The sequence below is a fragment of the Oncorhynchus mykiss genome, chromosome 25 (genome assembly GCF_013265735.2).
Source record: "Oncorhynchus mykiss isolate Arlee chromosome 25, USDA_OmykA_1.1, whole genome shotgun sequence".
NCBI classification, from domain to species: Eukaryota; Metazoa; Chordata; class Actinopteri; order Salmoniformes; family Salmonidae; genus Oncorhynchus; species Oncorhynchus mykiss.
Window position 1 is genome coordinate 44,793,447 of NC_048589.1, and position 26,881 is coordinate 44,820,327.

Here is a 26,881-nt window from a genome sequence, read left to right on the forward strand (position 1 = left end):
CTAGTCTACCATCTACCCGTCTCTGTTTACACATGACTAACCCAGTCTACCATCTACCCGTCTCTGTTTACACATGACCAACCCAGTCTACCATCTACCCGTCTCTGTTCACACATGACTAACCCAGTCTACCATCTACCCGTCTCTGTTTACACATGACCAACCCAGTCTACCATCTACCCGTCTCTGTTCACACATGACTAACCCAGTCTACCATCTACCCGTCTCTGTTCACACATGACCAACCCAGTCTACCATCTACCCGTCTCTGTTCACACATGACTAACCCAGTCTACCATCTACCCGTCTCTGTTCACACATGACCAACCCAGTCTACCATCTACCCGTCTCTGTTCACACATGACTAACCCAGTCTACCATCTACCCGTCTCTGTTCACACATGACTAACCCAGTCTACCATCTACCCGTCTCTGTTCACACATGACTAACCCAGTCTACCATCTACCCGTCTCTGTTTACACATGACTAACCCAGTCTACCATCTACCCGTCTCTGTTTACACATGACCAACCCAGTCTACCATCTACCCGTCTCTGTTCACACATGACTAACCCAGTCTACCATCTACCCGTCTCTGTTTACACATGACTAACCCAGTCTACCATCTACCCGTCTCTGTTCACACATGACTAACCCCCTCTACCATCTACCCGTCTCTGTTTACACATGACTAACCCAGTCTACCATCTACCCGTCTCTGTTTACACATGACTAACCCAGTCTACCATCTACCCGTCTCTGTTCACACATGACTAACCCAGTCTACCATCTACCCGTCTCTGTTTACACATGACTAATCTAGTCTACCATCTACCCGTCTCTGTTTACACATGACTAATCTAGTCTACCATCTACCCGTCTCTGTTCACACATGACCAACCCAGTCTACCATCTACCCGTCTCTGTTCACACATGACCAACCCAGTCTACCATCTACCCGTCTCTGTTCACACATGACTAACCCCCTCTACCATCTACCCGTCTCTGTTCACACATGACTAACCCAGTCTACCATCTACCCGTCTCTGTTTACACATTACTAACCCCCTCTACCATCTACCCGTCTCTGTTCACACATTACTAACCCACTTCCTCTCTCTCTCTGTCTCTCTCAGGTGATAGAGCTGTATAGACTCCTAGCGGTGACTATCTCTCTCTGGAATCAGTTTGCAGTGCCAGTGTTGTTCAGTGTGTTCTGGTCTGTGCTGTTTGTGGTCCAGCTGTGTTCTTACTCCATGACCAACAATACAACAGGCAACCATGAGGGGGTGCTGTTCTTCCTCCTCACAAGGTACACTCCATAGAGATACATGAAGGGTTACATAATTCAGTTAACTTTCCCAAGATTCACAGGTTTTCCAGAAATCCTGGTTGGAAGATTCCATAGAATCAGAGGGCAATAAGCATGAAATTCAGGAATCCTCCAACAGGGATTTTTTGGGAAAGCTGCAACCCCTTGATACATGTACTACACTTAAACCTGCGTTTCCACATCCACCACCATGGACTTCCCCTGACTGGTACAGTCATTAGAGATGCATGTAATTCACCGCCTGGCTCCTAAGACTCTCTGGGCCATGGTCTCTGTAGACTTCCCCTGACTGGTACAGTCATTAGAGATACATGTAATTCTCTGGTACACTAACTCGACCACTCGTACTCTGGGTAGAAATGTGTATTGAGTCTCCTGTAGATCCATGATACCAGTACGTGTATCTACAGTGCTTTCAGAAAGTATGCATACCCCTTAAGTGTTTCTACATTTTGTTATCTTACAGACAGAATTTTAAAATGGATTCAATTGAAATGTTGTGTCACCACAATACCCCATAATGTCAAAGTGGAATTATGTTTTTAGACATTTTTACAAATTAATGAATAGCTGAAATGTCTTGAGTCAATAAGTATTCAACTCCTTTGTTATGGCAAAGCCTAAATAAGTTCAGGAGTAAACATGTGACTGACTGGCACGATTCGGTCTCATCTAGTAACATTTGAAATTGTGTTTTTTTACATTGGATAAAATTAGAGACTCAGAGCTATAAAATGGTATATCATACACTACAGTTGAGGAACAATGGGAAAGTAATTCTGCTTTGAAAGTTGATTAACTTGTAAACACACTTTTGAGAAAATGGCCCTTGAATGTTTTGGTACACCTACTGGAGAGCTCTTCTTTGTCTACACCCATTCAGCATCGTTCACACCCTCTTAAGCTTTAGCCCCACCCATTCAGCATCGTTCACACCCTCTTAAGCTTTAGCCCCACCCATTCAGCATCGTTCACACCCTCTTAAGCTTTAGCCCCACCCATCTCTTTAAGGATTCACATCGGATGCCATGTACTAAACAACCAAGACTAAAGGCTGGTTTATACTACGGGTGTGTTCATAAATTCAATCTGGAGTGCCAGAGTGCACTCTGGGCGTTCATAAACCCAGAGCGGTGTCAGATTGTCCGTTCGTAAATTCAGAGCGTTTGGCTCTCGGAGCGTTCAGAGCTCACACTGGACGCTCTGGCCGAGGATTAGTTACAACAGCAGTCAAGAACCCAAGCTAACTGGCTAACGTTGGCTAACTTGCTAGCTACTTCCAGACACAACACCTCACTCTGACCATTTTACTTTCCCTAGCAGAGCTGGTTAGGCTGTTTTCATGTTATCCAGAGCGTTGGTGACTTGTAACTGTGCTGCCGTCAACAATTTAATAAAAAAAATTTTTTTGCCAACGTTTACCCACACCGACCGTATTCAACGGGTGTCGAGCGTTCATAAATGTGTCAGTTAGTCTGCGCTGTGGCACTCAGACGAGAGTGAATTTACCAGCTACGTCTATCAACAGTTGTCGAAATGACACCATGAACATTCTATCGAAATGGTTACTTGCATAGTGGAGTCTTTTGTTTAGACATGTAGCTAGCTAGCTAAACAATGAACCATAATCCCAACTCATAACGTTACTACCCTGCATGAATCTGTAGGTAGCTAACCAAAACAGGTTCAATGTTAGCTAACTAGCTAACATTAGGCTGTAACTAGCAATGCAAATGGCTCTGAGATACAAATAATATTACTACACAGATCATACAGGTAATGTTAGCTAGTGAGCCAGTCAGCTAATGTTAGCTTTAACCTTTTGTGTCTAGGGGGCAGTATTTTCATTTTTGGAAAAATAACGTTCTCGTAGTAAACGGGATATTTTGTCAGAACAAGATGCTAGAATATGCATATAATTGACAGCTTTGGATAGAAAACACTCTAAAGTTTCCAAAACTGTAAAAATATTGTCTGTGAGTCCAACAGAACTGATATTGCAGGCGAAAGCCTGAGAAATCCAATCCGGAAGTGCCTCATGTTTTGAAAGCGCTGCGTTCCAATGGGTCCCTATTGAGCAGTGAATGGGCTATCAACCAGATTACTCTTTCTTTCCGTATTCCCGAAGGTGTCTACAGCATTGTGACGTAGTTTTATGCATTTATGTTGAAGAATACCCGTAAGCGGCTACATTGCGCAAGTGGTCACCTGATGGCTCCCAGAGTGACTCTCGCGTAAAATACAGAGGTAGCCATTTTTCCAATCGGTCCTACTGAAAAACCAATTGTCCCGATGGATATATTATCGAATAGATATTAGAAAAACACCTTGAGGATTGACTATAAACAATGTTTGCCATGTTTCTGTCAATATTATGGAGCTAATTTGGAATATTTTTCGGCGTTTTCGTGACTACAATTTCCGGGCGATTTCTCAGCCAAACGTGAAGAACAAATGGAGCTATTTCGCCTACAAAAATAAACTTTTGGGAAAAAATGAACTTTGGCTATCTACCTGGGAGTCTCGTGAGTGAAAACATCCGAAGCTCATCAAAGGTAAACGATTTAATTTGATTGCTTTTCTGATTTTCGTGACAAGGTTGCCTGCTGCTAGCAGGGCATAATGCTATGCTAGGCTATCGATAAACTTACACAAATGCTTGTCTAGCTTTGGCTGTAAAGCATATTTTGAAAATCTGAGATGACAGGGTGATTAACAAAAGGCTAAGCTGTGTCTCAATATATTTCATTTGTGATTTTCATGAATAGGAATATTTATGTCGGTTGCGTTATGCTAATTAGTTTCAGTCGATGCGGGATCACTCCCGCATGTGGGATCACTAGTTTTAACTTGAAATGAAAACGACTTTCTGTGTGTTCTCTTTTCGACTGCATATCTGCATATTTGCAATCAAACGGCAGAAATTTCTACATCTCCTTAGCTATCATACTCTGATTCCACTGATTTCAAAACTCAGTCCTCCAGAAAGTGGAAAGCAACACTTTTGCAGTTCTACTACGTGATATCTTTATAAAAAAAAAGCCACATTAGAAAGACAGAAGCATGCTACATGGCAGACCAATCTGAACGCATCTCTCGGCAATGCCAGCCCACTCATTATCTCAGCCAATCATGGCTAGCGGGAAGGTTCCTTCCTTTTTCTGTGGCTTAACCAACTAGGCTAGTAATTTAACATTTTTATTCGTTTTTACAGATGGCATACAAGTGAGTTAAGGCACATGAAAGTTCAAATGTTCCAGAAGGCATTTCTGACAACAACAAAAAATTCAAAGTTGACTTTCAAATGTCTCTCCTGTGAGGTAGTGACCCACGACATACTCCTAGTTTCCTGAAACAAATCACAAATGTGCTCAACAAGTCACATAATAAGTTTCATGGACTCACTCTGTGTGCAATAATAGTGTTTAACATGATTTTTGAGTGACTGTAAGGTACCTCAGTCGAGCAGTGGATTTCAAACACAGATTCAACGACAAAGACCAGGGAGGTTTTACAATGCCTCACTGAGGGAGGACACCTATTGGTAGATGGGTGAATATCCCTTTGAGCATGGTGAAGTTATTAATTACACTCTGGCTGATGTATCAATACACCCAGTCACTACAAAGATACAGGCGTCCTTCCTAACTCAGTTGCCGGAGAGGAAGGAAACCGCTCAGGGATTTCATCATGAGACAAATGTTAACTTTAAAACAGTTACAGAGTTTAATGGCTACGATAATTAATCAACAATGATAACCTGAATGACAGAGTGAAAATAATTAATCTTGTACAGAATAACAATATTCCAATATTCCAAAACATGCTTCCTGTTTCCAACACGGCACTAAAGTATTACTGAAAAACATATGGCTTTATGAATACAAAGCGTGTACTGTATGTTTGGGACAAATCCAACACAACATCACTGAGTACCACTCTTTATATTTTCAAGCATGGTGGTGGCTGTATCATGTTATGAGTATGCTTGTCATTGGCAAGGACTAGTGAGTTTTTTTGCTCATATTTTTTTACAATAAACACAAACATACATCGACAAAAACAATAGACAATGTAACATTTACATGCATACATTTCAACAAACATTAATAACATAACAGATTTTTTATTGAAATAAAAAAATAAAATAAATCTGTCTAGCGACAGAAACAACGTAACACAATCTGAAGTGATATGGGGCAGAGTCTTACAAGTTATTAGAAACAACATTTGGTGTTGATATTGTGGGAACGTGTGGGTCTGAGCAAGTGTGATGTCATTCATGTTTGTTGACTAGGGAGTTTAAGGATAAACATAAACATACTGGAGTTAAGCTGAGGGGGAAAAAAAAAAACTCTGGAGGAAAACCTGGTTCAGTCTGCTTTCCACCAGACATTGGGAGAAGAAATTCACCTTTCAGCAGGACAATAACCTAAAAACACAAAGGCCAAATCTACACTGGAGTCGCTTACCAAGACGACACTGAATGTTCCCTAGTGGCCTAGTTACAGTTTTGACTTAGAGATGCACTATGCACTAAATTGCTCCAAAAATAGTTTGTCCTAATTTCAGTTTATGTGACAAATATAAAGGAATATGTTGTAGAGAATCAGTGTACCATCTAAACCGTTGTGAAATATATTTTCAATAACCCCCAAAAAATATTTAGTTTTCAGCTCTTTGAAGCTGGTGTACAAAACCGAAAGTAAAAGACATGAAAACTAAATTTAAGAACGGGAAGCATAGAAATAACGTACATGGAACAGATCTACAGCTTCTTAGACTGGCTTTCAATGAGAATGACTGATCTATAACACACATTTCTATGTGCATTTGGTCCGGTCGCCCCAAAAAGTTACAGGTTTAAATCGGCTTGAAAATGGCTGTCTAGCAATGATCAACAAACAACTTGACAGAGCTTAAAGAATTGTAAAATTAATCATGTGCAAATATTGTACAATCCAGGTGTGCAAAGCTCTTAGAGACTTACCCAGAAAGCCTCACAGCTCTTAGAGACTTACCTAGAAAGACTCACAGCTCTTAGAGACTTACCCAGAAAGACTCACAGCTCTTAGATACTTACCCAGAAAGCCTCACAGCTCTTAGAGACTTATCCAGAAAGCCTCACAGCTCTTAGAGACTTATCCAGAAAGACTCACAGCTCTTAGAGATTTACCTAGAAAGACTCACACCTCTTAGAGACTTACCCAGAAAGACTCACAGCTTTTAGAGATTTACCCAGAAAGACTCATAGCTTTTAGAGATTTACCCAGAAAGACTCACAGCTCTTAGAGACTTAGAGACACAGCTGTAATCGCTGCCAAAGGTGCTTCTAACATCTATTGACTCAGGGTTGAACATTTATGTCATCAAGAAAGTGTTTTATTTTTCATCTTTTAGAAAATTTTGAATTTTTCTTCCACTTTGACATTACATAGTATTTTGTGTAGATCGTTGACACGAAATGACAATGAGATCCATTTTAATCCCACTGTGTATTGAATCCATTTTAATCCCACTATGTATTGAATCCATTTTAATCCCACTATGTATTGAATCCATTTTAATCCCACTATGTATTGAATCCATTTTAATCCCACTGTGTATTGAATCCATTTTAATCCCACTATGTATTGAATCCATTTTAATCCCACTGTGTATTGAATCCATTTTAATCCCAGTGTGTATTGAATCCATTTTAATCCCACTGTGTCTTGAATCCATTTTAATCCCACTGTGTATTGAATCCATTTTAATCCCAGTGTGTATTGAATCCATTTTAATCCCACTGTGTCTTGAATCCATTTTAATCCATCTATGTCTTGAATTCATTTTAATCCCACTATGTCTTGAATCCATTTTAATCCCACTGTCTTGAATCCATTTTAATCCCACTATGTATTGAATCCATTTTAATCCCACTGTGTATTGAATCCATTTTAATCCCAGTGTGTATTGAATCCATTTTAATTCCACTGTGTCTTGAATCCATTTTAATCCATCTATGTCTTGAATTCATTTTAATCCCACTATGTCTTGAATCCATTTTAATCCCACTGTCTTGAATCCATTTTAATCCCACTATGTCTTGAATCCATTTTAATCCCACTGTCTTGAATCCATTTTAATCCCACTATGTATTGAATCCATTTTAATCCCACTATGTATTGAATCCATTTTAATCCCACTATGTATTGAATCCATTTTTATCCCACTATGTATACCTTGAATCCATTTTAATCCCACTATGTATTGAATCCATTTTAATCCCACTATGTATTGAATCCATTTTAATCCCACTATGTATTGAATCCATTTTTATCCCACTATGTATGCCTTGAATCCATTTTAATCCCACTATGTATGTCTTGAATCCATTTTAATCCCACTGTGTATGCCTTGAATCCATTTTAATCCCACTATGTATTGAATCCATTTTAATCCCACTATGTATTGAATCCATTTTTATCCCACTATGTATACCTTGAATCCATTTTAATCCCACTATGTATTGAATCCATTTTAATCCCACTATATATTGAATCCATTTTAATCCAACTATGTCTTGAATCCATTTTAATCCCACTATGTCTTGAATCCATTTTAATCCAACTATGTATTGAATCCATTTTAATCCCACTATGTAACACAACCAAATGTGTAAAAAGGTGTGAATACTTTCTGAAGGCTCTGAAGATAAAGAAGATCAACATATTATCTATCACCTGTCCGTCCGCCCGCCCGCCCGCCCTCTCTCTCTCCTCAGTGTCTCTGAGTGCTGTGTCTGTCTGTGTTCTCTCCTCAGTGTCTCTGAGTGCTGTGTCACGCCCTACTCCCTGCTGGGCCTGACGTCGGTGGTGTCTTACCTGGGCCTGGGGCTGCTCAACCTCACCAAGTTCTACCTGGGGGGCTACACTGCAGTACAGAATGACAACGTCATGCACAGGTGGGCTGGGGGGTTGGGTTACACAAGGCAGGTGTCTAGGACTGCATCCCAAAATGGCACCCTATTCCCTATATAGTACACTACTGTTGACCAGGACCCTATTCCCTATATAGTACACTACTGTTGACCAGGGCCCTATTCCCTATATAGTGCACTACTGTTGACCAGAGTCCTATTCCCTATATAGTGTACTACTGTTGACCAGGGCCCTATTCCCTATATAGTGCACTACTGTTGACCAGAGTCCTATTCCCTATATAGTACACTACTGTTGACCAGGGTCCTATTCCCTATATAGTACACTACTGTTGACCAGGGTCTTATTCCCTATATAGTACACTACTGTTGACCAGGACCCTATATAGAACACTACTGTTGACCAGAGCCCTATTCCCTATATAGTACACTACTGTTGACCAGGGCCCTATTCCCTATATAGTACACTACTGTTGACCAGGGCCCTATTCCCTATATAGTACACTACTGTTGACCAGGGTCCTATTCCCTATATAGAGCACTAATGTTGACCAGGACCCTATTCCCTATATAGAACACTACTGTTGACCAGGGCCCTATTCCCTATATAGAACACTACTGTTGACCAGGGCCCTATTCCCTGTATAGAACACTACTGTTGACCAGGGCCCTATTCCCTATATAGTACACTACTGTAGACCAGGACCCTATATAGTACACTACTGTTGACCAGGGCCCTATTCCCTATATAGAACACTACTGTAGACCAGGACCCTATATAGTACACTACTGTAGACCAGGACCCTATATAGAACACTACTGTAGACCAGAACCCTATATAGAACACTACTGTTGACTAGGACCCTATATAGAACACTACTGTAGACCAGGACCCTATATAGAACACTACTGTTGACCAGGACCCTATATAGAACACTACTGTAGACCAGGACCCTATATAGAACACTACTGTTGACCAGGACCCTATATAGAACACTACTGTAGACCAGGACCCTATATAGAACACTACTGTAGACCAGGACCCTATATAGAACACTACTGTAGACCAGGACCCTATATAGAACACTACTGTTGACTAGGACCCTATATAGAACACTACTGTAGACCAGGACCCTATATAGAACACTACTGTAGACCAGGGCCCTATATAGAACACTACGGTAGACCAGGACCCTATATAGAACACTACTGTAGACCAGGGCCCTATATAGAACACTACTGTTGACTAGGACCCTATATAGAACACTACTGTAGACCAGGACCCTATATAGAACACTACTGTAGACCAGGACCCTATATAGAACACTACTGTAGACCAGGACCCAATATAGAACACTACTGTAGACCAGGACCCTATATAGAACACTACTGTTGACCAGGACCCTATATAGAACACTACTGTAGACCAGGACCCTATATAGAACACTACTGTTGACCAGGACCCTATATAGAACACTACTGTAGACCAGGACCCTATATAGAACACTACTGTTGACCAGGACCCTATATAGAACACTACTGTTGACCAGGACCCTATATAGAACACTACTGTTGACCAGGACCCTATATAGCACACTACTGTAGTCCAGGACCCTATATAGAACACTACTGTTGAACAGGACCCTATATAGAACACTACTGTTGACCAGGACCCTATATAGAACACTACTGTTGACCAGGACCCTATATAGAACACTACTGTTGACCAGGACCCTATATAGAACACTACTGTAGACCAGGACCCTATATAGAACACTACTGTAGACCAGGACCCTATATAGAACACTACTGTAGTCCAGGACCCTATATAGAACACTACTGTAGACCAGGACCCTATATAGAACCCTACTGTAGACCAGGACCCTATATAGAACACTACTGTAGACCAGGACCCTATATAGAACACTACTGTAGACCAGGACCCTATATAGAACACTACTGTTGACCAGGACCCTATATAGAACACTACTGTTGAACAGGACCCTATATAGAACACTACTGTAGACCAGGACCCTATTCCCTATATAGAACACTACTATTGACCAGGACCCTATATAGAACACTACTGTAGACCAGGACCCTATTCCCTATATAGAACACTACTGTTGACCAGGACCCTATATAGAACACTACTGTAGACCAGGACCCTATATAGAACACTACTGTTGACCAGGACCCTATATAGAACACTACTGTAGACCAGGACCCTATTCCCTATATAGAACACTACTGTAGACCAGGACCCTATATAGAACACTACTGTAGACCAGGACCCTATTCCCTATATAGAACACTACTGTTGACCAGGACCCTATATAGAACACTACTGTAGACCAGGACCCTATATAGAACACTACTGTTGACCAGGACCCTATATAGAACACTACTGTAGACCAGGACCCTATATAGAACACTACTGTTGACCAGGACCCTATATAGAACACTACTGTAGACTAGAGCCCTATTCCCTATATAGAACACTACTGTTGACCAGGACCCTATATAGAACACTACTGTAGACCAGGACCCTATATAGAACACTACTGTTGACCAGGACCCTATATAGAACACTACTGTAGACCAGAGCCCTATTCCCTATATAGAACACTACTGTTGACCAGGACCCTATATAGAACACTACTGTAGACCAGGACCCTATATAGAACACTACTGTTGACCAGGGCCCTATATAGAACACTACTGTAGACCAGAGCCCTATTCCCTATATAGAACACTACTGTTGACCAGGACCCTATATAGAACACTACTGTAGACCAGGACCCTATATAGAACACTACTGTTGACCAGGGCCCTATATAGAACACTACTGTTGACCAGGACCCTATATAGAACACTACTGTTGAACAGGACCCTATATAGAACACTACTGTTGACCAGGACCCTATATAGAACACTACTGTAGACCAGGACCCTATATAGAACACTACTGTTGACCAGGACCCTATATAGAACACTACTGTTGACCAGGACCCTATATAGAACACTACTGTTGACCAGGACCCTATATAGAACACTACTGTAGACCAGGACCCTATATAGAACACTACTGTTGACCAGGACCCTATATAGTACACTACTGTAGACCAGGACCCTATATAGAACACTACTGTTGACCAGGACCCTATATAGAACACTACTGTTGACCAGGACCCTATATAGAACACTACTGTAGACCAGGACCCTATATAGAACACTACTGTTGACCAGGACCCTATATAGAACACTACTGTAGACCAGGACCCTATATAGAACACTACTGTAGACCAGGACCCTATTCCCTATATAGAACACTACTGTAGACCAGGACCCTATATAGAACACTACTGTAGACCAGGACCCTATATAGAACACTACTGTTGACCAGGACCCTATATAGAACACTACTGTTGACCAGGACCCAATATAGAACACTACTGTAGACCAGGACCCTATATAGAACACTACTGTTGACCAGGACCCTATATAGAACACTACTGTTGACTAGGACCCAATATAGAACACTACTGTTGACCAGGACCCTATATAGAACACTACTGTTGACCAGGACCCTATTCCCTATATAGTACACTACTGTAGACCAGGACCCTATATAGAACACTACTGTTGACCAGGACCCTATATAGAACACTACTGTTGACCAGGGCCCTATATAGAACACTACTGTTGACCAGGACCCTATATAGAACACTACTGTTGACCAGGACCCTATTCCCTATATAGAACACTACTGTAGACCAGGGCCCTATTCCCTATATAGTACACTACTGTAGACCAGGACCCTATATAGAACACTACTGTTGACCAGGACCCTATATAGAACACTACTGTTGACCAGGGCCCTATATAGAACACTACTGTAGACCAGGACCCTATATAGTACACTACTGTAGACCAGGACCCTATATAGAACACTACTGTAGACCAGGACCCTATATAGAACACTACTGTTGACCAGGACCCTATATAGAACACTACTGTAGACCAGGACCCTATATAGAACACTACTGTTGACCAGGACCCTATATAGAACACTACTGTTGACCAGGGCCCTATATAGAACACTACTGTAGACCAGGACCCTATATAGAGCACTATTGTAGTCCAGGACCCTATATAGAGCACTACTGTAGACCAGGACCCTATATAGAACACTACTGTTGACCAGGGCCCTATATAGAACACTACTGTTGACCAGGGCCCTATATAGAACACTACTGTTGACCAGGACCCTATATAGAACACTACTGTAGACCAGGACCCTATATAGAACACTACTGTAGACCAGGACCCTATATAGAACACTACTGTAGACCAGGGCCCTATTCTCTTCTGCAGTGCACTATAGAGGGAATACAGAATCAGCAATACTTCTTGACTCTGTTTCATTATGTGGTTGAATTTCTCTCAGGAGCACCATTACAAGTATTAGTGTGTGTGTGTGTCTGTGTGTGTGTGTGTGTGTGTGTGTACGTGTCTGTCTGTGCGTGTCTGTGTGTGTGTGTGTGTGCGTGTCTCTGTCTGTGTGTGTGTTTCCCCCACCAGAGGAGTGACTGAGGGGGTAACGTTGAGTCTGTGTGTCTGTGTGTCTCCCCACCAGAGGAGTGACTGAGGGGGTAACGTTGTGTGTCTCCCCACCAGAGGAGTGACTGAGGGGGTAACGTTGTGTGTCTCCCCACCAGAGGTGTGACTGAGGGGGTAACGTTGTGTTTCTCCCCACCAGAGGAGTGACTGAGGGGGTAACGTTGTGTTTCTCCCCACCAGAGGAGTGACTGAGGGGGTAACGTTGTGTTTCTCCCCACCAGAGGAGTGACTGAGGGGGTAACGTTGTGTTTCTCCCCACCAGAGGAGTGACTGAGGGGGTAACGTTGAGTCTGTGTGTCTCCCCACCAGAGGAGTGACTGAGGGGGTAACGTTGTGTGTCTCCCCACCAGAGGTGTGACTGAGGGGGTAACGTTGAGTCTGTGTGTCTCCCCACCAGAGGAGTGACTGAGGGGGTAACGTTGTGTTTCTCCCCACCAGAGGAGTGACTGAGGGGGTAACGTTGAGTCTGTGTGTCTCCCCACCAGAGGAGTGACTGAGGGGGTAACGTTGTGTTTCTCCCCACCAGAGGTGTGACTGAAGGGGTAACGTTGAGTCTGTGTGTCTCCCCACCAGAGGAGTGACTGAGGGGGTAACGTTGAGTCTGTGTGTCTCCCCACCAGAGGAGTGACTGAGGGGGTAACGTTGTGTGTCTCCCCACCAGAGGAGTGACTGAGGGGGTAACGTTGTGTTTCTCCCCACCAGAGTTGTGACTGAAGGGGTAACGTTGTGTGTCTCCCCACCAGAGGAGTGACTGAGGGGGTAACGTTGTGTTTCTCCCCACCAGAGTTGTGACTGAAGGGGTAACGTTGTGTGTCTCCCCACCAGAGGAGTGACTGAGGGGGTAACGTTGTGTGTCTCCCCACCAGAGGTGTGACTGAAGGGGGTAACGTTGTGTTTCTCCCCACCAGAGTTGTGACTGAAGGGGTAACGTTGTGTGTCTCCCCACCAGAGGAGTGACTGAGGGGGTAACGTTGTGTGTCTCCCCACCAGAGGTGTGACTGAAGGGGTAACGTTGTGTGTCTCCCCACCAGAGGTGTGACTGAGGGGGTAACGTTGTGTTTCTCCCCACCAGAGGTGTGACTGAAGGGGTAACGTTGTGTGTCTCCCCACCAGAGGTGTGACTGAAGGGGTAACGTTGTGTGTCTCCCCACCAGAGTTGTGACTGAAGGGGTAACGTTGTGTGTCTCCCCACCAGAGGAGTGACTGAGGGGGTAACGTTGTGTGTCTCCCCACCAGAGGTGTGACTGAAGGGGTAACGTTGTGTGTCTCCCCACCAGAGGTGTGACTGAGGGGGTAACGTTGAGTCTGTGTGTCTGGGTGTCTCCCCACCAGTGGTGTGACTGAAGGGGTAACGTTGTGTGTCTCCCCACCAGAGGTGTGACTGAAGGGGTAACGTTGTGTTTCTCCCCACCAGAGGTGTGACTGAGGGGGTAACGTTGAGTCTGTGTGTCTCCCCACCAGAGGAGTGACTGAGGGGGTAACGTTGTGTTTCTCCCCACCAGAGGAGTGACTGAGGGGGTAACATTGTGTTTCTCCCCACCAGAGGAGTGACTGAGGGGGTAACGTTGTGTTTCTCCCCACCAGAGGAGTGACTGAAGGGGTAACGTTGTGTTTCTCCCCACCAGAGGAGTGACTGAGGGGGTAACGTTGAGTCTGTGTGTCTGTGTGTCTCCCCACCGGTGGAGTGACTGAGGGGGTAACGTTGAGTCTGTGTGTCTCCCCACCAGAGGAGTGACTGAGGGGGTAACGTTGAGTCTGTGTGTCTGTGTGTCTCCCCACCAGAGGTGTGACTGAAGGGGTAACGTTGCTGCTGCTGGCTCTTCAGACGGGTCTTTTAGACATGCAGGCTCTGCAACGCACCTTCCTCCTCAGTATCATCCTCTTCATCGTCGTCACCTCCACTCTGCAGTCCATGATAGAGATCACAGACCCCATCATCCTGGCCCTGGGGGCGTCTAGAAACAGGTACAGTCAATAGCTTAAGAGCAGTCACACATGTTCTGGCTCAAAATGGTATGTATCGTTGTACACTGATTCTCTACCCCCCCCAAGCCATAAGGCTGCTGAACAATGAATCAAATGGCCACTGGACAATTTACATTGTACACTGCTGCTACTCGCTGTTTATTATCTAGGCATAGTTACTTCACCAAATTACCTCAACTAACCTATAACCCTGCACACTGACTCTGTATATCGCCTCGTTATTTTATTCTGTTACTTTTTAGAATGTTTTACTGTAGTTGGGAAATATTTTCTTAACTGTATTTCTTGAACTGTATTGTTGGTTAAAAGGCTTGTAAAGTAAACATTTCACTGAAAGGTCTACTCCACCTGTTGTATTCAGCATTTCACTGTAAGGTCTACTCCACCTGTTGTATTCAGCATTTCACTGTAAGGTCTACTACACCTGTTGTATTCAGCATTTCACTGTAAGGTCTACTACACCTGTTGTATTCAGCATTTCACTGTAAGGTCTACTACACCTGTTGTATTCAGCATTTCACTGTAAGGTCTACTACACCTGTTGTATTCAGCATTTCACTGTAAGGTCTACTACACCTGTTGTATTCAGCATTTCACTGTAAGGTCTACTACACCTGTTGTATTCAGCATTTCACTGTAAGGTCTACTACACCTGTTGTATTCAGCATTTCACTGTAAGGTCTACTACACCTGTTGTATTCAGCATTTCACTGTGAGGTCTACTCCACCTGTTGTATTCAGCATTTCACTGTGAGGTCTACTCCACCTGTTGTATTCAGCATTTCACTGTGAGGTCTACTACACCTGTTGTATTCAGCATTTCACTGTAAGGTCTACTACACCTGTTGTATTCAGCATTTCACTGTGAGGTCTACTACACCTGTTGTATTCAGCATTTCACTGTGAGGTCTACTACACCTGTTGTATTCAGCATTTCACTGTAAGGTCTACCTACACCTGTTGTATTCAGCATTTCACTGTGAGGTCTACTACACCTGTTGTATTCAACATTTCACTGTGAGGTCTACTCCACCTGTTGTATTCAGCATTTCACTGTGAGGTCTACTACACCTGTTGTATTCAGCATTTCACTGTAAGGTCTACTACACCTGTTGTATTCAGCAGTTCACTGTAAGGTCTACTACACCTGTTGTATTCTACATTTCACTGTGAGGTCTACTCCACCTGTTGTATTCAGCATTTCACTGTAAGGTCTACTCCACCTGTTGTATTCAGCATTTCACTGTAAGGTCTACTACACCTGTTGTATTCAGCATTTCACTGTAAGGTCTACTACACCTGTTGTATTCAGCATTTCACTGTAAGGTCTACTACACCTGTTGTATTCAGCATTTCACTGTAAGGTCTACTACACCTGTTGTATTCAGCATTTCACTGTAAGGTCTACTACACCTGTTGTATTCAGCATTTCACTGTAAGGTCTACTACACCTGTTGTATTCAGCATTTCACTGTAAGGTCTACTACACCTGTTGTATTCAGCATTTCACTGTAAGGTCTACTACACCTGTTGTATTCAGCATTTCACTGTGAGGTCTACTCCACCTGTTGTATTCAGCATTTCACTGTGAGGTCTACTCCACCTGTTGTATTCAGCATTTCACTGTAAGGTCTACTACACCTGTTGTATTCAGCATTTCACTGTAAGGTCTACTACACCTGTTGTATTCAGCATTTCACTGTGAGGTCTACCTACACCTGTTGTATTCAGCATTTCACTGTGAGGTCTACTACACCTGTTGTATTCAGCATTTCACTGTGAGGTCTACTACACCTGTTGTATTCAGCATTTCACTGTAAGGTCTACTACACCTGTTGTATTCAGCATTTCACTGTGAGGTCTACTACACCTGTTGTATTCAGCATTTCACTGTGAGGTCTACTACACCTGTTGTATTCAGCATTTCACTGTGAGGTCTACTACACCTGTTGTATTCAGCATTTCACTGTAAGGTCTACTACACCTGTTGTATTCAGCATTTCACTGTAAGGTCTACTACACCTGTTGTATTCAGCATTTCACTGTGAGGTCTACTACACCTGTTGTATTCAACATTTCACTGTAAGGTCTACTACACCTGTTGTATTCAGCATTTCACTGTGAGGTCTACCTACACCTGTTGTATTCAGCATTTCACTGTAAGGTCTACTACACCTGTTGTATTCAGCATTTCACTGTAAGGTCTACTACACCTGTTGTATTCAGCATTTCACTGTGAGGTCTACTACACCTGTTGTATTCAGCATTTCACTGTGAGGTCTACTACACCTGTTGTATTCAGCATTTCACTGTAAGGTCTACTGCACCTGTTGTATTCAGCATTTCACTGTAAGGTCTACTACACCTGTTGTATTCAGCATTTCACTGTAAGGTCTACTACACCTGTTGTATTCAGCATTTCACTGTAAGGTCTACTACACCTGTTGTATTCAGCATTTCACTGTCAGGTCTACTACACCTGTTGTATTCAGCATTTCACTGTGAGGTCTACTACACCTGTTGTATTCAGCATTTCACTGTGAGGTCTACTACACCTGTTGTATTCAGCATTTCACTGTGAGGTCTACTACACCTGTTGTATTCAGCATTTCACTGTAAGGTCTACTACACCTGTTGTATTCAGCATTTCACTGTAAGGTCTACTACACCTGTTGTATTCAGCATTTCACTGTGAGGTCTACTACACCTGTTGTATTCAACATTTCACTGTAAGGTCTACTACACCTGTTGTATTCAGCATTTCACTGTGAGGTCTACCTACACCTGTTGTATTCAGCATTTCACTGTAAGGTCTACTACACCTGTTGTATTCAGCATTTCACTGTAAGGTCTACTACACCTGTTGTATTCAGCATTTCACTGTGAGGTCTACTACACCTGTTGTATTCAGCATTTCACTGTAAGGTCTACTACACCTGTTGTATTCAGCATTTCACTGTAAGGTCTACTACACCTGTTGTATTCAGCATTTCACTGTCAGGTCTACTACACCTGTTGTATTCAGCATTTCACTGTGAGGTCTACTACACCTGTTGTATTCAGCATTTCACTGTGAGGTCTACTGCACCTGTTGTATTCAGCATTTCACTGTAAGGTCTACTACACCTGTTGTATTCAGCATTTCACTGTAAGGTCTACTACACCTGTTGTATTCAGCATTTCACTGTAAGGTCTACTACACCTGTTGTATTCAGCATTTCACTGTCAGGTCTACTACACCTGTTGTATTCAGCATTTCACTGTGAGGTCTACTACACCTGTTGTATTCAGCATTTCACTGTGAGGTCTACTACACCTGTTGTATTCAGCATTTCACTGTGAGGTCTACTACACCTGTTGTATTCAGCATTTCACTGTAAGGTCTACTACACCTGTTGTATTCAGCATTTCACTGTGAGGTCTACTACACCTGTTGTATTCAGCATTTCACTGTAAGGTCTACTACACCTGTTGTATTCAGCATTTCACTGTAAGGTCTACTACACCTGTTGTATTCAGCATTTCACTGTGAGGTCTACCTACACCTGTTGTATTCAGCATTTCACTGTAAGGTCTACTACACCTGTTGTATTCAGCATTTCACTGTAAGGTCTACTACACCTGTTGTATTCAGCATTTCACTGTGAGGTCTACTACACCTGTTGTATTCAGCATTTCACTGTGAGGTCTACTACACCTGTTGTATTCAGCATTTCACTGTAAGGTCTACTGCACCTGTTGTATTCAGCATTTCACTGTAAGGTCTACTACACCTGTTGTATTCAGCATTTCACTGTAAGGTCTACTACACCTGTTGTATTCAACATTTCACTGTAAGGTCTACTACACCTGTTGTATTCAGCATTTCACTGTAAGGTCTACTACACCTGTTGTATTCAGCATTTCACTGTAAGGTCTACTACACCTGTTGTATTCAGCATTTCACTGTAAGGTCTACTACACCTGTTGTATTCAGCATTTCACTGTCAGGTCTACTACACCTGTTGTATTCAGCATTTCACTGTGAGGTCTACCTACACCTGTTGTATTCAGCATTTCACTGTGAGGTCTACTACACCTGTTGTATTCTACATTTCACTGTGAGGTCTACTACACCTGTTGTATTCTACATTTCACTGTGAGGTCTACTACACCTGTTGTATTCAGCATTTCACTCTAAGGTCTACTACACCTGTTGTATTCAGCATTTCACTGTGAGGTCTACTACACCTGTTGTATTCAGCATTTCACTGTGAGGTCTACTACACCTGTTGTATTCAGCATTTCACTGTAAGGTCTACTACACCTGTTGTATTCAGCATTTCACTGTAAGGTCTACTACACCTGTTGTATTCAGCATTTAACTGTAAGGTCTACTACACCTGTTGTATTCAGCATTTCACTGTAAGGTCTACTACACCTGTTATATTCAGCATTTCACTGTGAGGTCTACTACACCTGTTGTATTCAGCATTTCACTGTGAGGTCTACTACACCTGTTGTATTCAGCATTTCACTGTAAGGTCTACTACACCTGTTGTATTCAGCATTTCACTGTAAGGTCTACTACACCTGTTGTATTCAGCATTTCACTGTAAGGTCTACTACACCTGTTGTATTCAGCATTTCACTGTAAGGTCTACTACACCTGTTGTATTCAGCATTTCACTGTGAGGTCTACTACACCTGTTGTATTCAGCATTTCACTGTGAGGTCTACTACACCTGTTGTATTCAGCATTTCACTGTAAGGTCTACTACACCTGTTGTATTCAGCATTTCACTGTGAGGTCTACCTACACCTGTTGTATTCAGCATTTCACTGTGAGGTCTACTACACCTGTTGTATTCAGCATTTCACTGTGAGGTCTACTACACCTGTTGTATTCAGCATTTCACTGTAAGGTCTACTACACCTGTTGTATTCAGCATTTCACTGTGAGGTCTACTACACCTGTTGTATTCAGCATTTCACTGTGAGGTCTACTACACCTGTTGTATTCAGCATTTCACTGTGAGTACTACTACACCTGTTGTATTCAGCATTTCACTGTAAGGTCTACTACACCTGTTGTATTCAGCATTTCACTGTAAGGTCTACTACACCTGTTGTATTCAGCATTTCACTGTGAGGTCTACTACACCTGTTGTATTCAACATTTCACTGTAAGGTCTACTACACCTGTTGTATTCAGCATTTCACTGTGAGGTCTACCTACACCTGTTGTATTCAGCATTTCACTGTAAGGTCTACTACACCTGTTGTATTCAGCATTTCACTGTAAGGTCTACTACACCTGTTGTATTCAGCATTTCACTGTGAGGTCTACTACACCTGTTGTATTCAGCATTTCACTGTGAGGTCTACTACACCTGTTGTATTCAGCATTTCACTGTAAGGTCTACTGCACCTGTTGTATTCAGCATTTCACTGTAAGGTCTACTACACCTGTTGTATTCAGCATTTCACTGTAAGGTCTACTACACCTGTTGTATTCAGCATTTCACTGTAAGGTCTACTACACCTGTTGTATTCAGCATTTCACTGTCAGGTCTACTACACCTGTTGTATTCAGCATTTCACTGTGAGGTCTACTACACCTGTTGTATTCAGCATTTCACTGTGAGGTCTACTACACCTGTTGTATTCAGCATTTCACTGTAAGGTCTACTACACCTGTTGTATTCAGCATTTCACTGTAAGGTCTACTACACCTGTTGTATTCAGCATTTCACTGTGAGGTCTACTACACCTGTTGTATTCAACATTTCACTGTAAGGTCTACTACACCTGTTGTATTCAGCATTTCACTGTGAGGTCTACCTACACCTGTTGTATTCAGCATTTCACTGTAAGGTCTACTACACCTGTTGTATTCAGCATTTCACTGTAAGGTCTACTACACCTGTTGTATTCAGCATTTCACTGTGAGGTCTACTACACCTGTTGTATTCAGCATTTCACTGTAAGGTCTACTACACCTGTTGTATTCAGCATTTCACTGTAAGGTCTACTACACCTGTTGTATTCAGCATTTCACTGTCAGGTCTACTACACCTGTTGTATTCAGCATTTCACTGTGAGGTCTACTACACCTGTTGTATTCAGCATTTCACTGTGAGGTCTACTGCACCTGTTGTATTCAGCATTTCACTGTAAGGTCTACTACACCTGTTGTATTCAGCATTTCACTGTAAGGTCTACTACACCTGTTGTATTCAGCATTTCACTGTAAGGTCTACTACACCTGTTGTATTCAGCATTTCACTGTCAGGTCTACTACACCTGTTGTATTCAGCATTTCACTGTGAGGTCTACTACACCTGTTGTATTCAGCATTTCACTGTGAGGTCTACTACACCTGTTGTATTCAGCATTTCACTGTGAGGTCTACTACACCTGTTGTATTCAGCATTTCACTGTAAGGTCTACTACACCTGTTGTATTCAGCATTTCACTGTGAGGTCTACTACACCTGTTGTATTCAGCATTTCACTGTAAGGTCTACTACACCTGTTGTATTCAGCATTTCACTGTAAGGTCTACTACACCTGTTGTATTCAGCATTTCACTGTGAGGTCTACCTACACCTGTTGTATTCAGCATTTCACTGTAAGGTCTACTACACCTGTTGTATTCAGCATTTCACTGTAAGGTCTACTACACCTGTTGTATTCAGCATTTCACTGTGAGGTCTACTACACCTGTTGTATTCAGCATTTCACTGTGAGGTCTACTACACCTGTTGTATTCAGCATTTCACTGTGAGGTCTACTACACCTGTTGTATTCAGCATTTCACTGTAAGGTCTACTACACCTGTTGTATTCAGCATTTCACTGTAAGGTCTACTACACCTGTTGTATTCAGCATTTCACTGTGAGGTCTACTACACCTGTTGTATTCAACATTTCACTGTAAGGTCTACTACACCTGTTGTATTCAGCATTTCACTGTGAGGTCTACCTACACCTGTTGTATTCAGCATTTCACTGTAAGGTCTACTACACCTGTTGTATTCAGCATTTCACTGTAAGGTCTACTACACCTGTTGTATTCAGCATTTCACTGTGAGGTCTACTACACCTGTTGTATTCAGCATTTCACTGTGAGGTCTACTACACCTGTTGTATTCAGCATTTCACTGTAAGGTCTACTGCACCTGTTGTATTCAGCATTTCACTGTAAGGTCTACTACACCTGTTGTATTCAGCATTTCACTGTAAGGTCTACTACACCTGTTGTATTCAGCATTTCACTGTAAGGTCTACTACACCTGTTGTATTCAGCATTTCACTGTCAGGTCTACTACACCTGTTGTATTCAGCATTTCACTGTGAGGTCTACTACACCTGTTGTATTCAGCATTTCACTGTGAGGTCTACTACACCTGTTGTATTCAGCATTTCACTGTAAGGTCTACTACACCTGTTGTATTCAGCATTTCACTGTAAGGTCTACTACACCTGTTGTATTCAGCATTTCACTGTGAGGTCTACTACACCTGTTGTATTCAACATTTCACTGTAAGGTCTACTACACCTGTTGTATTCAGCATTTCACTGTGAGGTCTACCTACACCTGTTGTATTCAGCATTTCACTGTAAGGTCTACTACACCTGTTGTATTCAGCATTTCACTGTAAGGTCTACTACACCTGTTGTATTCAGCATTTCACTGTGAGGTCTACTACACCTGTTGTATTCAGCATTTCACTGTAAGGTCTACTACACCTGTTGTATTCAGCATTTCACTGTAAGGTCTACTACACCTGTTGTATTCAGCATTTCACTGTCAGGTCTACTACACCTGTTGTATTCAGCATTTCACTGTGAGGTCTACTACACCTGTTGTATTCAGCATTTCACTGTGAGGTCTACTGCACCTGTTGTATTCAGCATTTCACTGTAAGGTCTACTACACCTGTTGTATTCAGCATTTCACTGTAAGGTCTACTACACCTGTTGTATTCAGCATTTCACTGTAAGGTCTACTACACCTGTTGTATTCAGCATTTCACTGTCAGGTCTACTACACCTGTTGTATTCAGCATTTCACTGTGAGGTCTACTACACCTGTTGTATTCAGCATTTCACTGTGAGGTCTACTACACCTGTTGTATTCAGCATTTCACTGTGAGGTCTACTACACCTGTTGTATTCAGCATTTCACTGTAAGGTCTACTACACCTGTTGTATTCAGCATTTCACTGTGAGGTCTACTACACCTGTTGTATTCAGCATTTCACTGTAAGGTCTACTACACCTGTTGTATTCAGCATTTCACTGTAAGGTCTACTACACCTGTTGTATTCAGCATTTCACTGTGAGGTCTACCTACACCTGTTGTATTCAGCATTTCACTGTAAGGTCTACTACACCTGTTGTATTCAGCATTTCACTGTAAGGTCTACTACACCTGTTGTATTCAGCATTTCACTGTGAGGTCTACTACACCTGTTGTATTCAGCATTTCACTGTGAGGTCTACTACACCTGTTGTATTCAGCATTTCACTGTAAGGTCTACTGCACCTGTTGTATTCAGCATTTCACTGTAAGGTCTACTACACCTGTTGTATTCAGCATTTCACTGTAAGGTCTACTACACCTGTTGTATTCAACATTTCACTGTAAGGTCTACTACACCTGTTGTATTCAGCATTTCACTGTAAGGTCTACTACACCTGTTGTATTCAGCATTTCACTGTAAGGTCTACTACACCTGTTGTATTCAGCATTTCACTGTAAGGTCTACTACACCTGTTGTATTCAGCATTTCACTGTCAGGTCTACTACACCTGTTGTATTCAGCATTTCACTGTGAGGTCTACCTACACCTGTTGTATTCAGCATTTCACTGTGAGGTCTACTACACCTGTTGTATTCAGCATTTCACTGTAAGGTCTACTACACCTGTTGTATTCAGCATTTCACTGTGAGGTCTACTACACCTGTTGTATTCAGCATTTCACTGTAAGGTCTACTACACCTGTTGTATTCAGCATTTCACTGTAAGGTCTACTACACCTGTTGTATTCAGCATTTCACTGTGAGGTCGACTACACCTGTTGTATTCAGCATTTCACTGTAAGGTCTACTACACCTGTTGTATTCAGCATTTCACTGTAAGGTCTACTACACCTGTTGTATTCAGCATTTCACTGTAAGGTCTACTACACCTGTTGTATTCAGCATTTCACTGTAAGGTCTACTACACCTGTTGTATTCAGCATTTCACTGTAAGGTCTACTACACCTGTTGTATTCAGCATTTCACTGTGAGGTCTACTACACCTGTTGTATTCAACATTTCACTGTAAGGTCTACTACACCTGTTGTATTCAGCATTTCACTGTGAGGTCTACCTACACCTGTTGTATTCAGCATTTCACTGTAAGGTCTACTACACCTGTTGTATTCAGCATTTCACTGTGAGGTCTACTACACCTGTTGTATTCAGCATTTCACTGTAAGGTCTACTGCACCTGTTGTATTCAGCATTTCACTGTAAGGTCTACTACACCTGTTGTATTCAGCATTTCACTGTGAGGTCGACTACACCTGTTGTATTCAGCATTTCACTGTAAGGTCTACTACACCTGTTGTATTCAGCATTTCACTGTAAGGTCTACTACACCTGTTGTATTCAGCATTTCACTGTCAGGTCTACTACACCTGTTGTATTCAGCATTTCACTGTGAGGTCTACCTACACCTGTTGTATTCAGCATTTCACTGTGAGGTCTACTACACCTGTTGTATTCAGCATTTCACTGTGAGGTCTACTACACCTGTTGTATTCAGCATTTCACTGTAAGGTCTACTACACCTGTTGTATTCAGCATTTCACTGTGAGGTCTACTACACCTGTTGTATTCAGCATTTCACTGTGAGGTCTACTACACCTGTTGTATTCAGCATTTCACTGTAAGGTCTACTACACCTGTTGTATTCAGCATTTCACTGTGAGGTCGACTACACCTGTTGTATTCAGCATTTCACTGTAAGGTCTACTACACCTGTTGTATTCAGCATTTCACTGTAAGATCTACTACACCTGTTGTATTCAGCATTTCACTGTAAGGTCTACTACACCTGTTGTATTCAGCATTTCACTGTAAGGTCTACTACACCTGTTGTATTCAGCATTTCACTGTGAGGTCTACTACACCTGTTGTATTCAGCATTTCACTGTAAGGTCTACTACACCTGTTGTATTCAGCATTTCACTGTAAGGTCTACTACACCTGTTGTATTCAGCATTTCACTGTAAGGTCTACTACACCTGTTGTATTCAGCATTTCACTGTAAGGTCTACTACACCTGTTGTATTCAGCATTTCACTGTGAGGTCTACTACACCTGTTGTATTCAGCATTTCACTGTAAGGTCTACTACACCTGTTGAATTCAGCATTTCACTGTGAGGTCTACTACACCTGTTGTATTCAGCATTTCACTGTAAGGTCTACTACACCTGTTGTATTCAGCATTTCACTGTGAGGTCTACTACACCTGTTGTATTCAGCATTTCACTGTAAGGTCTACTACACCTGTTGTATTCAGCATTTCACTGTGAGGTCTACTACACCTGTTGTATTCAGCATTTCACTGTAAGGTCTACCTACACCTGTTGTATTCAGCATTTCACTGTGAGGTCTACTACACCTGTTGTATTCAGCATTTCACTGTGAGGTCTACTACACCTGTTGTATTCAGCATTTCACTGTGAGGTCTACTACACCTGTTGTATTCAGCATTTCACTGTGAGGTCTACTACACCTGTTGTATTCAGTATTTCACTGTGATGTCTACCTACACCTGTTGTATTCAGCATTTCACTGTAAGGTCTACTACACCTGTTGTATTCAGCATTTCACTGTGAGGTCTACTACACCTGTTGTATTCAGCATTTCACTGTGAGGTCTACTACACCTGTTGTATTCAGCATTTCACTGTAAGGTCTACTACACCTGTTGTGTTCAGCATTTCACTGTAAGGTCTACTACACCTGTTGTATTCAGCATTTCACTGTAAGGTCTACTACACCTGTTGTATTCAGCATTTCACTGTAAGGTCTACTACACCTGTTGTATTCAGCATTTCACTGTAAGGTCTACTACACCTGTTGTATTCCGCATTTCACTGTGAGGTCTACTACACCTGTTTTATTCAGCATTTCACTGTAAGGTCTACTACACCTGTTGTATTCAGCATTTCACTGTGAGGTCTACTACACCTGTTGTATTCAGCATTTCACTGTGAGGTCTACTACACCTGTTGTATTCAGCATTTCACTGTGAGGTCTACTACACCTGTTGTATTCAGCATTTCACTGTAAGGTCTACTACACCTGTTGTATTCAGCATTTCACTGTGAGGTCTACTACACCTGTTGTATTCAGCATTTCACTGTAAGGTCTACCTACACCTGTTGTATTCAGCATTTCACTGTAAGGTCTACTACACCTGTTGTATTCAGCATTTCACTGTGAGGTCTACCTACACCTGTTGTATTCAGCATTTCACTGTGAGGTCTACTACACCTGTTGTATTCAGCATTTCACTGTAAGGTCTACTACACCTGTTGTATTCAGCATTTCACTGTAAGGTCTACTACACCTGTTGTATTCAGCATTTCACTGTGAGGTCTACTACACCTGTTGTATTCAGCATTTCACTGTAAGGTCTACTACACCTGTTGAATTCAGCATTTCACTGTAAGGTCTACTACACCTGTTGTATTCAGCATTTCACTGTAAGGTCTACTACACCTGTTGTATTCAGCATTTCACTGTAAGGTCTACTACACCTGTTGTATTCAGCATTTCACTGTAAGGTCTACTACACCTGTTGTATTCAGCATTCCACTGTGAGGTCTACTACACCTGTTGTATTCAGCATTTCACTGTAAGGTCTACTACACCTGTTGTATTCAGTATTTCACTGTGAGGTCTACCTACACCTGTTGTATTCAGCATTTCACTGTAAGGTCTACTACACCTGTTGTGTTCAGCATTTC

The 26,881-nt window shown here is 42.2% G+C and overlaps 2 protein-coding genes across 5 annotated transcripts in view; both read left to right on the plus strand.

Annotated features, from left to right (window-relative positions):
- LOC110505940 (probable N-acetyltransferase camello) overlaps positions 1-26,881 on the plus strand; it is a 669,337-nt gene that overhangs the window by 560,318 nt on the left and 82,138 nt on the right. The gene's annotated exons all lie outside the window — the stretch shown is intronic.
- zmp:0000000662 (RING finger protein 145) overlaps positions 1-26,881 on the plus strand; it is a 47,665-nt gene that overhangs the window by 11,847 nt on the left and 8,937 nt on the right. For 3 of the 4 annotated variants that reach the window (XM_036963103.1, XM_036963100.1, XM_036963101.1), the window contains 3 exons: positions 1,138-1,313; positions 8,140-8,280; positions 14,662-14,844. In XM_036963103.1, coding sequence (XP_036818998.1) covers positions 1,138-1,313; positions 8,140-8,280; positions 14,662-14,844 — 500 coding nt within the window. The remainder of the gene's footprint in view (positions 1-1,137; positions 1,314-8,139; positions 8,281-14,661; positions 14,845-26,881) is intronic. The other variant, XM_036963102.1, reaches the window with a different exon arrangement.